This window comes from Antechinus flavipes, chromosome 4 (assembly GCF_016432865.1).
Source record: "Antechinus flavipes isolate AdamAnt ecotype Samford, QLD, Australia chromosome 4, AdamAnt_v2, whole genome shotgun sequence".
In the NCBI taxonomy this organism is placed as follows: Eukaryota; Metazoa; Chordata; class Mammalia; order Dasyuromorphia; family Dasyuridae; genus Antechinus; species Antechinus flavipes.
This window is the reverse complement of record NC_067401.1, coordinates 217,733,200-217,748,168: the sequence shown is the minus strand read 5'-3', so window position 1 is coordinate 217,748,168 and position 14,969 is coordinate 217,733,200. Positions and strand designations below refer to the sequence as shown.

The following is a 14,969-nucleotide window of genomic DNA, read 5'->3' as shown; positions in this document are numbered from 1 at the left end:
GACCTGAATTCAAATCTGAGCCATTAGCTGTGTAAGGCTGGACAAATCACCTAACCTTATTGCCTCCAAAAAGCCACAAACATTTTTGTCTGATTGACAGATTGAGTACTCTGATGATCTTTGCCCTTTACTTATCTTTCATTTATTGTTTCACTATTCAATATGTGAAAGTACGAAAGGAATATTTACTTGTAAGTTCTCTTGTTTTATGGGATGTTGGGAATGGATATCAGCATAGTTTCTTGAGAGTGACTTTTTACTTTTCTACTTACTGCACTACTCAATGATCCCCTTTACAAAGAAGTAATGAGTACCACATCATTTCTTTGGGGACAGTTCCAAAGATAATCCATTACATGGATATTCAAGGATTTTTGGTCTAAGGTAATCAATCTCCTTAGGATCATAAATTTAGAGTTATAGGCAAATTCCTAGAAAGGGTTCTCAGAAGCCGTATAATACAATCCCTTGGTTTTATAGATGATGAAATTGAAGAAAGAGATGAGAGAAAAATTTTCATTTAGACTCAACTGTAAAAATCAGGACTTTGCTGAAGATTAGTGTCCTGATGGCAAAGAAGAGAACCAATATAATTCAATTAAGTATTTATTTAAATGAATACTATGGGCCAGACACTTTGGTAGATGCTCAGGGTGAAAATACAAAAATTAAACAACCCCCATTCACAAAGCGCTTATATTTTAACAGGACATATATGTATATATTTTTGATAGAAAGTGGAGAAAGCAAAGCATCAAAAAAGAAATTTCTTTTGGCATCCCAAAATTATTTGTTGTGAATTATATTTGAATCATACACTGATTATGACCAATTCTGAATTTTTATCTATTTGTCATATTTGTCATGTTACTGTGCCAACAACAACACTGTAATATTATATTGTATTTTTGAAAATTTCCTGCATCAGCAAAGTTAAATGAATTGTCCAACATCAAAAAATGCAGTCTTCAGCAAAGGCAGTTTTTAAACTTAGAAAGCAAGGTGAACTTGAATATTCATGACCTTTTTCTTGTTTTGTTTGTGAATTCATACTTTGCTTTGAAACTGGAGGTGCTAAAAGCTTCCTTCTAGCCTAATATCATAATTTGTATAACTGATTTTTCTCACTCTGGACAAGTCACTTAATGACTGTTTGCCTGCATTTTCCCACCTATAAAATGAGGATAACAGCACCTACCTTACAAGGTTATTGTGAAGGTCAAATGAGATATTTATAAAGCATTTAGAAGAGTGCCTAAAACATAGTAGATTTACCTAATATGTATATAAATGATCATTTCCTTCCATTCTTCCCTCCTTTCCCATCTAGACCAATACTTTTATAGAGAAAGAAATTGAGGCTCAGTATAATTAAGTAACCTCCCTAGGTTTAAGTTTCCCAATTTGTAAAATGAAACATCTGTGATCCCATGATCTATCTCCTTGCATTCAAACAGGTAAAAGATCATAAATTCATTGGTGAACTTTATTGTAGGTAAAACCTTCCTATCTAGAGATATCCAAAGGTATAAAGATAAATTTTTTTTTTTTTTAAGAAAGGCTCTTTTTTTTTTTTATGCCTATTAGGTTCTCTGGAATTTTCGGGTGGGAATGATCCAATTCTTGAATGGTGGAATTTCCTAAATATAGTTAATTAATGGCATTAATTAGGTTAACTAACTCTATGAATACTGTGTAAGTTCCTAATACCCATTCCTGATTATATGCTGTACCCTTTATCCATTCATTCATTAATTAAGTTCTGTAATTTGTTTATAATTAATTTACTAAGAGTCAGTCACAGGGTTAATATTTGTTGAAAAATAAAATTTGAACTTATTTTCCTTACTGTAATATCAATCTATCTACCATGTCCCAACTGCATACAATATCCTTTCTCTATCTCTAGGTCTTCCTGTCTTTTACTCTGTGTCTCTCTTTTAATTTTCTTAGAGACAATAAAATTAAAAGATTATATAGGCCATATACATTTATACTAATAAAAGATATAATGCATATTTCTTTTGGTGGTGATTGTGGATGGTATGTGTGTGTGTGTGTGTGTGTGTGTGTGTGTGTGTGTGTGTGTAGGGAGAGACAGAGAAACTGTTAGTCAGTGTGCATTTATTAAGCACCAATAATGTGCCAGATAGTGATAAGCATTAAAATGTGCTCCTCATATATACATATGTGTGTGTGTGTATGTATGCACATTGTAAAAGGAAGATATACATTGTAAATGGAAGATGTTTTCAGAAGGAAGGTATTAGCAAGTGAAGAGAGGAGGGAAACTGAGAAAAACTTTTTACTTGATTACACACACAAAGTACAATGAACAAACCATAATTGTATGTTTACAAGCTTAGTGTTTACAAAGCTCTTTTCTGGAGGCCCTACAAAATAAATCATATAGTCTCTGCCTGCCCTCTAAGAGTTTATGATTTAAAAAATTTCCTGTTCTTTCCACAAGGAATCATTTCAATTATGTTGCTGAGCCATTAGTTGAACCGATTTACATGTTATTTTATTTTGCTCTTTTGTAACGGATCTCTATGTGATATTTTATGTATTTCCTTGCTTTAAATCAAGGCAAGCAGTTCCAAATAGATGAATCTCTAAAGGAAAACTTTTGAATTACCCAAAATGAAAGAAAAATATAATCTTCTTATCTTTATTTTTTTTTCCCTGAAACTACAACAAAACCTAACCAAATGGTTCATTAATTTGGAATTTTGTGATAATTTGGGAAAAAACTAGCCTGAAGTTTACCTTAGCATTATCAACGAAGAAAAAGGTTTGCTTTACAAATTAAGAGTAGAAACAAAGTTGCCCCAGGGAATGTTTAAATTACTGTACTTTAGAGAACAGACTGTTTCAAGCATTCCCCAACACATTAGTAGTTTCCATTTACATAAAAACAATTGATATGTTAATAACAAATCATTCTTATCTATTCTTTAAAGCTGGTCCCCTAAGGATTTTTTCTAGGCCACTTTTGGATTGCTTAGTTCAATCATTATATATACATATTTTAAACCAATTAGCATGTATTGCTTTAATTTTTCCCCTACAATTCATACTTTCCCCTTCAAAATCTGCCATTCCTTACTCCCCTCCCCCGGTCAAAGATATTTTGTGAAGATTGATAATATTTCATTTTTTAAGATTGATTTTCAGGGGAATGGTAGTGGAATGCTTGTGAATGTGACCATCATCACCAGGAACCTGACATTAACTTATCCTAAGGCATTCAAGTATTCTCCTTCTTTAAATCCAGTTATCATGTCCCTGAGCAGAAACAGAAGCAACACAGCAGGTAAGAATAAATGACACTTTAAAGATTTCTCTTGATAGAGCCTTGGTCCAGAAAAAAGCCAAGAGATGAGTTTTGGATGAACTGTAGCAAAGGCAGAAAAACACAGGAAATAGGAGCTTTTCTAGAAATCAGGAGACCTGGTTTGTATTAACTTACTATTTGACCTTGGCAAACTTGGAGTCAGTTTTTCTCTCAGTAAAATGAAGCTAAGCCATCACCCTCATGATATCATTGATCCTTTTCAGGAAAAACAACATGAAGCTGTTCTCACTTACACTCATCTTCCTCAGTGCGCACTGCAAGAATAGAATAGGGTAGGGATTAGACCTGTGATTTCACTGATACAAGTGATACAAGGACTTCCCTGGTAAGGAAATTCACTCTAAAATTCACTCTACTAGTACAGGTCTGTATCTTCTCATTTTAGAGAGCAGCCTAGAGGACTGAGAGGTACCCAGGATCACAAAATTAATATGTGTTAGAGGCGAGACTTGAATCAAGGTCCTTCTGGATCTGAGGCTGGCTTTCTAGCAATATGCATATTGCTTTTATATTGTGAGAATATTGGTGATAAAAACCATATTACAAAAGTGATGAGATTATATTCAGGGAACCAAAATGATGAGATTAGGGTTCCTGGTGGTCAGGGATTTAAATGATGAGATTAGTGGCAGGATCAGGATTCAGGTAACCAAATGAAGAGGTTTGGCTCCCCTAAATCCCCTTGGGATTAGGCGCATGGATAGGGAGTTTTGGGAACCCCCCCCTTCTGGCTGTGCAGAGGTTCTTCTGGACTGATAAAAAGAAGCTTATTATAGACATTGGGAAGTCAGTCTTTACTATGCATGAATAGAAAGGCTGAATTCCTTAGTGGCAAGGTCCTGACAGGGGAGTAAAGTTTCTAGTAGGAGAGATCCTGACAGAGAGGTATAAAATCTTGTTAGGGAAATAGGGGAGGATAAAGAGAGGGTAATGCTGGAAGAGAATATTATTCCAGTAGAAAGAGGTTTCCTTGGCATGGCATGATATGGCATGGCATGTTAGGTCCTCTGTGAGGAGAGGATTTAAAATTGGCCCTTTTTATAATAGAAGCCTTAGCTACAAGCCCAGGCCTGCTCCCCCTCCTGATGGGGGTTAGTGGGTGAAGTTTGAGCTGGAATTGAAAAGAAAATCATCACTTGAATAGGATTGGAATTCTCCAGCTCAGGACTCAACCAGCCCCACCTAGGTAACAGAATGAAACTGTTTGTCCTCAGGCAGGGTCTTTACAGTGGTAGGATTCAAGGAGAAAGTCTCCTTGAAGGAGCTTCTCAAGTGCTCTACTTCATGGCTCATTTCGAAAGTCAGAGATAGAGAAAGAGGAAGAGTTTTGGGGGTCCCCTCGTCAAAAAGACATCATTATATTATATCATCACAGGATGTAGAAATGAATGCAACCACAGAGATCAACAATCTAAGCATTGCATTTTACACATGAAGAAACTGAGGCTCAGAGAAATTGTAACTGGCCTGTGATCACACACAAAGTAATCAACTGTGAGAGAAATTCCTCTATAAAGCCTCTGGCTATATTATAGACATCATTGTTCAGTCATTTTTATTTGTGTCCAAATCTTCACTTGTTCAGTCCTTTAAAATTGTGTCCAAGTCTTCATGATCCCCTTTAGGATTTTCCTGGCAAAGATATTAGAGTGCTTTGCCATTTCCTTCTCCAGCTCATTTAACAGATGAGGAAGCTGAGGCAAACATGGTTAAGTTGATGGACTCTTAGCTCTTGCCCCAGCCCCAATAATCTGATTCTACAAAAGGAACTTTTACCTTGAATATCTAATTACTATAACCCCACTCTTTCTATCTAGAACAAAAGAACTTTTCCAAGTATATCCTATCTGAGATATATCTAATCACAGGGATGTTTCCTATCTTGTGCCTATTTTATCTGAGATTGCCCAATTTTCCTGCCCTTTTTTACCCTTCCTTCTTTATATAATTCTTTACTTTATTCTGCTGGATTGCCCTATCTGTGAATGAGGAGACCCTCAGGTATATCACTTCTTATCCCAAGTAAATGCCCAATAAGTTCCATTGCTTGATTTGGAGAATTGGAGCTGAATTCTTTCAGAGACAACACTGCAATTCATGCATGGGAATCCCAACATTTTTGGTGTACCCCCACCAAAGTGACTTGCCCAAGGTCACATAGCTGATAAATATCTGAGATAAGATTTGAACTCATGAAGATGAGTCTTCTTGGCTTTAGGCACAGCACTCTCTATTGTGCCATCTAGAAGTGCCTTAATGCCATTATTGCAAACATTAATTACCATTGTGCATTAAATCATCCATTTAACAATAATTTATTAAGTATCTAGTATGGGAAAAGCTCTGCTGAAGTTTAACTGAAACAGAAACATTGATATTAAGTATATGATCCCTAGACTCATGAAATTTACAATCCAATGTATTTAAGGGACATATAGCACAAACACAAATATACAATACTTTGTAATAAATATTAAATTACTATGCAATACCTATAATGCAGAATTGAACATGAGGAGTCCACAAAATTATAGAAGATCCAAGGAAGGAAAGATAATTTCCAATTGGGGTAGTTCAGGACATTTCATGGAGGTGGTGACCATTGAGTAGTCTATGAAGCATGGATAGAATTTCAAAAGGCAGGGATGGTGGGGATGGGCATAGTGAGGGTGGAAAGGGAGAAAAGATGTGCACTTGGTGAACAAAGGCATTGAGGTAGGAAATGCGTATGTATTTGTGAGATATAATGAATAGTCTTGTCTGCCTGGAGGTTAGTGTGCACTGAAGGAAGTTCAGTTATCCCTTTCCACCATAACTTTCCCCATTGATGTTTTGATATATTATGGGTCAGCATAAAAAAATAAATGAGCATTTTGGGAAAGTTTTGTGGAAGCTTCAGACAACATGAAAAGGTCAGCAGATGACAGAAAAATGTTAGAAACTCAAAAATGCATAAAATATATGTATAATATTATATAAAATCAACATATTTTATTTTTTAATATTATAATAATTCAGACTTCTATGATATGAAGGGAGCGCCAAATTTTTAGGCTGATTTTCAAAATCTCAGAGGTTCTTGCTCCCATAAAGGAAAAATTAGGGAAATGACAGATTGTAGAGGTCTTGAATATCAAGGAAAGGAGTTTGCGCATTTGGGGGGAGGTAAAGGAAAACAGGGCAATGAGAGCAAAGGATATAAATGTGACCAGTTGCTAGATAACAAACCCTGCGCCAATAGAATACCAGATAAACAGAGAGTGTCTTTATATACAAATCTAATATATTATTATAGAAGACCAAGCCCTGTCCCTAAGATAACCCAGTTCTCTAGTTTCTTTTCTTTGGTGTCTTTTTCACTTTTTCTCCCCAAGGTACCAGAATGCATAAATAAAAGGAAGAGTCCTTTAGCTTTTCTATATTATTCAGGTAGCATAATGCAAACTAAGAATCTGCTGCCTCTGGCAACCAAAGTGGGTGGAATTCCTCTGTGGTACAGACTCTTCAGAATGAAGGAAAGAGGGATGAGGAAGTCACTCCTCTATTCAGTCCTAGGCTCACTGACTCTAGTCGGCTTTTAATAAAATTTCCGTCCTATAATGAAAAGTATAAATATATTACATCAGTGCCTTAAAGGCATCTAGGAATAAGTTGACAATTGACCAAAAGTCTAAAGAATTCATGTGATTAATATATACCACGAGATGTGTTATTTTCAAAGCTTAAAACTTCAACTTGAATTTTTCTGTGGTCTGGATAGGAAAATGTATATTACAAAATTCACAAAAGGTGATATTTTACAAGATGAATCACTTTTGCTTTGATGAAAAGGGGAGGGGAAGGGAGAAATGTCATATTACATGAGGCCAAAAGGAATCCTTCTTTTTAGAGGAAGATAATGGGAATAAATAACATGTAGAACACCTATGAGTAGGTTGTTACTCATACCTGGACTATTAGAGTAGCCTTGTAAATGTCCCCAGGCTTTTCAGTTTCCAAACTATCCATCACAGATACCAGATTTTTCTTCTTAAAGTACATTTTTAGCCAGTTCTCTGCAATATGGTATAGAGAGCTGAATGCAAGAGTTGGAAGCAGGGGATGGGTTCAAATCCTACCTCTGACATTGACTAGATTTGTGACTTCAGATTAATCACTTAACTTCTACTTTATCTGTAAAATGAGGATAAGCCATACCTGTACTACCTTTCTTTTAGGATTTCTGTGAGTAAATGTTTTATAAATCTTTAAGCACCATATAATGAAAATAGATAAAATATATATGGCACTTTAAGGTTCCCAAAATGTTTATTATAATTATATTATTATTATTACAAGTTATAAACTTATTTTCTCATTTCATTTATTATCTATCTTCCTCTCTCTCTCTCTCTCTCTCTCTCTTTATCTTTTCTCTTTCTCTCTCTCCATTTGTCTATCTTTATCTCTATCATTTATGTATTTATGCATATGTCTATTCATCTATGCATCTATTTATCTATTTGGCCATGTCTATCTATCTAGCTATCTGTCTTTTTGTCTATTTACCTGTATGTCTGTCTGTCTATCTACGTTTATCTCTCTCTTTCTTTGTCTGTCTGTCTGTCTGTCTCTATATTCATCTAATTATCTCTACCTATCTCTATCTCTTTCTGTCTCTACCTCTATTTATCTATCTATCCATTTCTTATTAGTCTGTCTGTCTGTCTGTCTGTCTTTCTGTCATTACTATTACTTGAATGACTTAGGATAAGTTGGTAAATCACAATCTTTCTGGGACTCAGTTTTTCTATCTTTTTTTAAAAAAGGACATTTCTACTTGAATTACTAGCATCAACAAGCTAAATAAATCACATATTTCTTCACTTGATATTCAAGGCCCTGCAAGAATTGGTCTAAACTTATTTTTCTAGTTTCAGTTTCCATTATTCCCCTTACTACATTTGGTAATCATTTCAAACTAGAGTCCCTACTTCCCTTTCTTATTACTTTCTTATCATTCCTAGCCCTATTAAAATAGCTTTTCTGTTTTGTTTATAGTCTTACTTCTCTGCATCCACCCCTATTCACTACATATTTTTCTTTCATAACCCAGTTTAAATCTAGATTGTATAGATTCAGACCCAACAAATTCAATAGCATTCACATGGCTTTGCATGTGAAATTAGGAAGAAGAAATTAGAAAGTTTAGACTATATATATATATATATATATCCCAAATTATGCTTCTTATTATATGCTTCTCATTGCAGGAGATCAGACACTTTTCATTGGAACTACATCTCTGGTGAATTATACAGACTTGGATGTGAAAGTTCATATTCAGGATACTTTGGCTCAGGTCCTAAAACAAGAGCCTCAAGGTCTGGAGGTGACACTGCCCCCCTTGCCAACAGGGTGGCACAGCATTTCAGTCACAATGAATGGTGTCAACATCAGCTCAGAGGGGTAAGGTCATGTGCATATTTGTAAATATTTAACAAGAGGCTCTTCCTTTCTCTCCATCTATATATGTTTTATATATGTGTGTGTGTGTGTGTGTGTGTGTGTGTGTGTGTGTGTGTATGAAAGACACATTTTAAAACTTAATTTATGTCACTTTCTTAGATCCAGACAATCAATAATAACAATAACAAAATAAAAGCCTATTTTGCAGCCTTTCTTGGTTTCTGAAGTGTAAAAGTTCACAATTGGTTTTGGAAAGGCAGTATAAGCTGACTTCAGGCCATTCCTGGAAGGTAGAAATTTCCCATTCTGAGGGGTGGCTGAAGAAGTTTGCATGGCTAACCTGATGTAAGGACATTGCTAAAAAAGACCTTAGAGGTCATTATAGAGTCTGATTTCAGTCTAGAAGGGACTCCCTCCCCTCAAACTCTACTCCTATTTTTCATATTAGAAAATTGAAACTGGGGCCTACAGTTTAAGTGACTTGTCCTAAGTAATACAGGTGGCAGAACTTCCAGGACATTTGACTCTAATTTCATTAATGTTCCCATGTCTATTTTAATTTCCTTTAAAATCTCTTTTTCTATAGAGTTGATCTTCAAATCCAATATATTACCAAAGTCCTTTGGAGTGAACCTTGTTGTGGATCCCTTTTGGGTAAGTTTCTACCATATCATTTTTAGTTTTAGGCCAGGTTTTTGTTTTTGATTGCTGTTGTTAAAGCAAAGGAGTTAAGAGACTTGCTCAAGATCATATAGTTAGTAAGTGTGGAAGGAAGTGAGTGCAGTGGATAGAGTGCTGGGTCTGAAGTCAGAAAGTTTCAATCCAGCATCAGATACTTAAGAGCTGTGTGATTCTGATCTTCAGAATCGTCGATCTACCCACTTTTTAGTTTTTTGCCTGTGATGGCCATTCTCTGTACCTAGTAGGGCCTGTTTTATTCTTTTTCTTTATTCTCCAAGACCTAGTACAGGGCCTGGCATGTAACAGACAGGCTCTAAGTGCTTATTGATTGATTACTTGTAAACGTTCATCAATTTTATGAGCAAATAAACTCAAGGATTTTTATAAAAGTAAAGCTTTTGAGTTTCTTTTTCCTTAATGAAAAAAAAAAAAGTGGAGAAATATAATGTCTCGACTTCTTGAAGGGATATTAGGAAAAGTTCAGGAAGGATTCCATTTAGGCAGAGAAAGAACAGGCAAACCACAAAAAAGCAAGGATACCCTGGCAATCCTAGATTGTATATTTAGAGCTGGAAGGGATCATATTGAACATCATGTTCCCTCCTGTAATGGCTGAGAAACTTGAGGTGCAGCCAAGATAAAGTGACTTGCCTAAAGCTACAGCCAGGAATTGAATCCAAGTCCTAGAAATCCAAATCCAGAATTCCTTCTCCTACACTACTCTATGCCTTTAATATCCTCTCAGGCTATAGATATATGACTTATCAATATAAGGAAGAGGTCAGTAAAATTATACAAATGAACATGTTTTTGAACTTAGTGCTTTTCAACAAGCATACAGGAAGCCATATACCTCTGAAAATTCACTGCACATTAAAAATAATAGTAATAATAACAGATCATATTTATATAGAGTGTCAATCAATAGCTTTAAGTACTTTCATATGTTCATGTTATTTGATTCTCACAACAACTTTGTGAATTAGGTGCTCTTATTATCCCATTGTTCCAATTTTACCAATGGGGAAAATGAGGCTCAGAGAAGGTTGGGAACTTGCTTTTCAGGACTATATTCTAGTAAGTGTCTGAGGCAGAAATCAAACTCGTGTTTCCCCAACTTTCCGGGTCACACGGTAGTAGGTTTCTAAGACAAGATTTAAATTTAGGTTTTTCTGATTTGCCTGTAGTCACATAGTTGTCAAGATAGGATTTGAACTCAGATTTTCTAGATTTCCTTAAGACCAGCTGGGTGGTACAGTGGATAGAGTGCTGAGTCTGAGGTCAGGAAGTTTCATCTTAATGAGTTTAAATCCAGCATCAGACACTTAAGAGCTGTGTGACTCTGAGCAAATTACTCAACATTATTTGCTTTAGTTTCCTCATCTATAAAAGGAGCTGGAGAAGAAAATGGCAAAACTCCAGTGGCTTTGCCAAGAAAATTTCAAATGGGGTCAACGAAGAGGGGAAACAGCCAAACAACTTCCTGCCTCCATCCTATCCACTGTACCACTATTAGGTACAAAAGTCATTTTGAACTACATCTTGTCACTAGCTCTAGATGGCTCTGGAGGAGAAAGTGAAGCTGCTGACTTTGCACAGTCCTCCCTCATTACAACCTGATTCACTAGCATGTCATGGTATCACCTCACTGATATTTAGGTCCTCTTCAAGAATGAAGGACAAACAACAACAATGTGTCTTTATTTTGCATAAATCGGGAAACTTTGTTATAAAGCATCTCACTCTAGTGTAGGATCATAAATATTGGAAGGGACCTCAGAGACCATCTAATTCAACGCCCCTCATTTTATAGATAAGGAAACTGGATAGTTAAGTGATCTTCTGAGGTCACACAAGTAGTAAGGGTAGGATCTGGATCTAGGACATCTAATTCTAGAGTCAAAGCTCTTTCCTCTGTACCATACTGCTTTCTTAGACTCAGATCAAAACCTTTCTCATTTATATAGTGATTTATAGTGAATTTTTTTGTTTTAACTTACCTTTGAAATATCATATCTCTTGACCATATTATAATGAGATTTGACTACTCTATGTTTCGGTCTGTGAAGAATGAAGTGCAAGAACATGGCAGAAAGGACCAGTATTACTTAAGATATATTTTATATGGTTACACATACAGGGCTTCTGTTAGGTATTTGTCAGATCAACAATCTAAGTTATTAAGCGTTTATTGAATGCTACTTTTTTGCCAGGTACTATGCTCAATGTTGGGGTTACACCTACAAACAAAACAAACAGAAACTCCAAACAAAAAGACAGTTCTTGCCGTCAAGGAGGTTACATTTATAAAAGCGAGAGAGTAAAGCTCAGAGATTCAGGAACAGAACTGTGAGAAAACTCAAGGAATACAAATACATCTGACCTGGGGAAAGCCTGTGCTTTTACAGATAGATAAGAATGATTTGTAATTCCAGTATCAGCAGTATGGGAGAGGGTGTTTCAAAGGTATATAAAAGTACCTTTTAATTTTTTAAAGTCACCTGTAATTATTAGCTGATAGAATTATTTGGAGGCAAGAAACTCTGGCTTCATATTTTACTTCTGACACCAACTGTGTGACTCTGGACATATGATTTAACTTTGAGGCAGACTATTGTCTAGACTTAGATGGGTAGCTCAGATGAGTTCATGATTTGTATCAGTGAAAAGAGTTTCTATGCCAGGAGTTCCAATCACAGGTTTGCCCCCAAGTTCTTTAAATTTGATGTAAATTTTAATGATCTTTTACTATACTTAATAAAATTTTGCCCTGTTTTTATTATTATGGTTGCCTAAAAGGTGGTCTAGATTGCCCATTTCTAAATATCTGTTGTTGCTGACTTGGTCCTCATTATCTATTCCTCTAGGTGGAACTACTCTTACTATCTCTGGAATTGGCTTCAGCAAGGATTCATCTCTAGTTTCAGTATCAGTGGGCAACCAGACCTGCAGCATTGTGAACTCAACTGAAGAGACCATCTGGTGTGAGACTTTATCAGCTCCTCGCTTGCCTGGTACAGAGCCTCAAGCTGTCGTGCTTCCAATAGAAGTCTCAATTGGCAATATCTGTGCCCCCCATGATCCCTCATTTGACTTGGGAAAGAAGGACTTTACCTTTATATACCACACAGCTTTAACTCCTTATGTGACTGCCATGCAAGGGCAAATCAGAGGTGATGTCCTGGAGCTATACGTGGAAGGAAATAACATATCTAAATCAATTGTCCTCTTGGGGGACATGAAGTGTGACCTTGAGCTACAATCCTTCAGTTTCAACAGAACTCAGTATTTCTGTTCCTTACCGCTGGCAAATGTGGAAGCTGGGATTTATCCCATCCAGGTTTTTCAGAAGGATATGGGATTTGCAAATATATCTTCTATACCCCACAGTTTCACAGTGTCCCCCCAGGTTACTGATATCTTTCCCACCTATGGATCAGTATGTGGAGGGACATTGCTAACTATAATGGGCTTGGCTTTCAAGTCCAGAATGAATTTAGTGCGGGTTGACCTCTCTGGCCCTCATACTTGTGCCATCTGGAATTGGGATGACCAAATGATCCTCTGCCAGGTTAGCCTTGTGGGGTACCTCCCTAAAGCATCATTTGCCCTGAATGTCACAATCACGGCTAATGGGATAAGCAGTGAATGCCAAGGAAACTGTACATTCTATTTGCAGGAAGAGGCAACTCCCATTATAGACACAATGACTACCAGCGTCAGTGGAACTTTGACTACCATGTGGATTGGTGGTCAGAAGTTAGCCACAGCCACTGATGAGCTGGTGGTTTTGGTTGATGACTATCTTTCCTGTGATATAACCTACTTTAATGCAACTCAGGTGGAATGTCAGCTGAGTGATTTGGGACCTGGTCTACATCATTTTTCACTTCTTAATAAGAGAAGCGGCTTTGCTTGTCTACCCACCCTACCTTCCCATTTCAGTGTTGCTCCTCGGGTGCTTGGGTATCACCCTCAGAATTTTGGTGTCAATGGTGGAGGTCTCTTGACCATCGAGGGCACAATGCTGAGGGGACAGAACACAACTTTAGTCCTGGTAGGACACCAAGCCTGCCTCACTGTGAATATTATTAGTTCTGTGCTCATCCAGTGTATTGTTCCCCCAGGCAATGGGACAGTTGTTCTGGAAATAGAAGTAAATGATAAGTTATATGAAGTGGGGATGATTGGTTACAGTGATACCTTCACCCCAGAATTACTTTCCATTCTTCAAATTGATGGTTTGATTGTAACCTTCATTGTAAACCGAACCACTGGTGCTAAGAACATGCAGATTTTTATTGGAGCATCACCATGTGGGGGCATCTTGGGGAACCACACAGTCTTACAATGCTCAGTTTCTCAGCTTCCTGCTGGAAAATATCAAGTCAAAGGTCATGACCATCTCAGAGGCTGGGCTTCATCAACACTAGTGTTCACTTCTAAAGTAATCATTACATCAATCTATAGTAACTTTGGTAAGTCAAGTAAAAATGATAAAACTCTCTTTTTCTCTCTGTGAGTGGATTAACTAAAATAGTGGAGGTTAAGTGATTTCCATGTGTAACTTCCAATGGGTAGAAAATTAACACCAATCTGAAAGATGAGAGGAGAGGGAGATGGGAAGATTGAAAAGAGATTGGGTTTGTTATTTCTCCAATTTCTTCCCGAGAGTTCTCTTTGTGATGTTGAATTTATGACTATCTTTGATTGGTTTTTTATAGAAGGGGCTGTATTTTTAGAGTGCATGCTCTATAAACATGTGATTGTATTTTAATTTCCCAAATTAATCTGATTTAATTTCCTTTTAAAAAAACCTCAAAGTACTGTAATTTACAGGAACTCATTACTTCATTATTTAAATAGACTATAATAACTTGTACCCACTTTTTCTCTCAAGATCATGTAATATGCATGGATATATTATGTATACATTAAATATGATGTTAATTCTCTCATTATATAATAATTATTACAGTCCCATAATATGGAGGAAGATAAGATTCTATAGGAGACCAAATTATAGTCCCTAAGCTGTTGGATTTGCATTATCTTCCATCTCAGTTTAGTTTTTCTAAAATTCTTCATTTCTTTGCCATGTTGATTTTTGGTTCTATTCTCTTTGCTTTCTTTTAACAGGATACAAAAGCTTTAAAAAATAATTGAGAGGATAGAGTACAGTTGTAACTTAAAAAAGAAAATTATAATACCTTAAGGCCTTACCAGAGCTATTTCTTATATACACCCTACTACAGTAATATGGAATGTTGCCAATTCCAATCCCAGTTTGTCTCATTATCTGTAGCTTAACTTTTTTAGGTCTCAGTTTTCTTATCTGTACAATGAAGGACTTAATACTCTCTCAGATCCTTTCTAATATTCTTTGATATTGTGTTGGCAGAATTGTAGTCATATCATGTTATGTCAGTCATATCAAATTCTTTGTGATTCCATTTGGGGTTTTCTTTGTAGAAATACTGGA

At 36.2% G+C, this 14,969-nt stretch overlaps 1 protein-coding gene across 1 annotated transcript in view; it reads left to right on the top strand.

Annotated features, from left to right (window-relative positions):
• PKHD1 (PKHD1 ciliary IPT domain containing fibrocystin/polyductin) overlaps positions 1-14,969 on the top strand; it is a 621,489-nt gene that overhangs the window by 89,658 nt on the left and 516,862 nt on the right. The window contains 4 exon segments of the mRNA XM_051996694.1: positions 3,178-3,316; positions 8,611-8,806; positions 9,393-9,460; positions 12,355-13,965. Of these exon segments, the coding sequence (XP_051852654.1) occupies positions 3,178-3,316; positions 8,611-8,806; positions 9,393-9,460; positions 12,355-13,965 (2,014 nt within the window).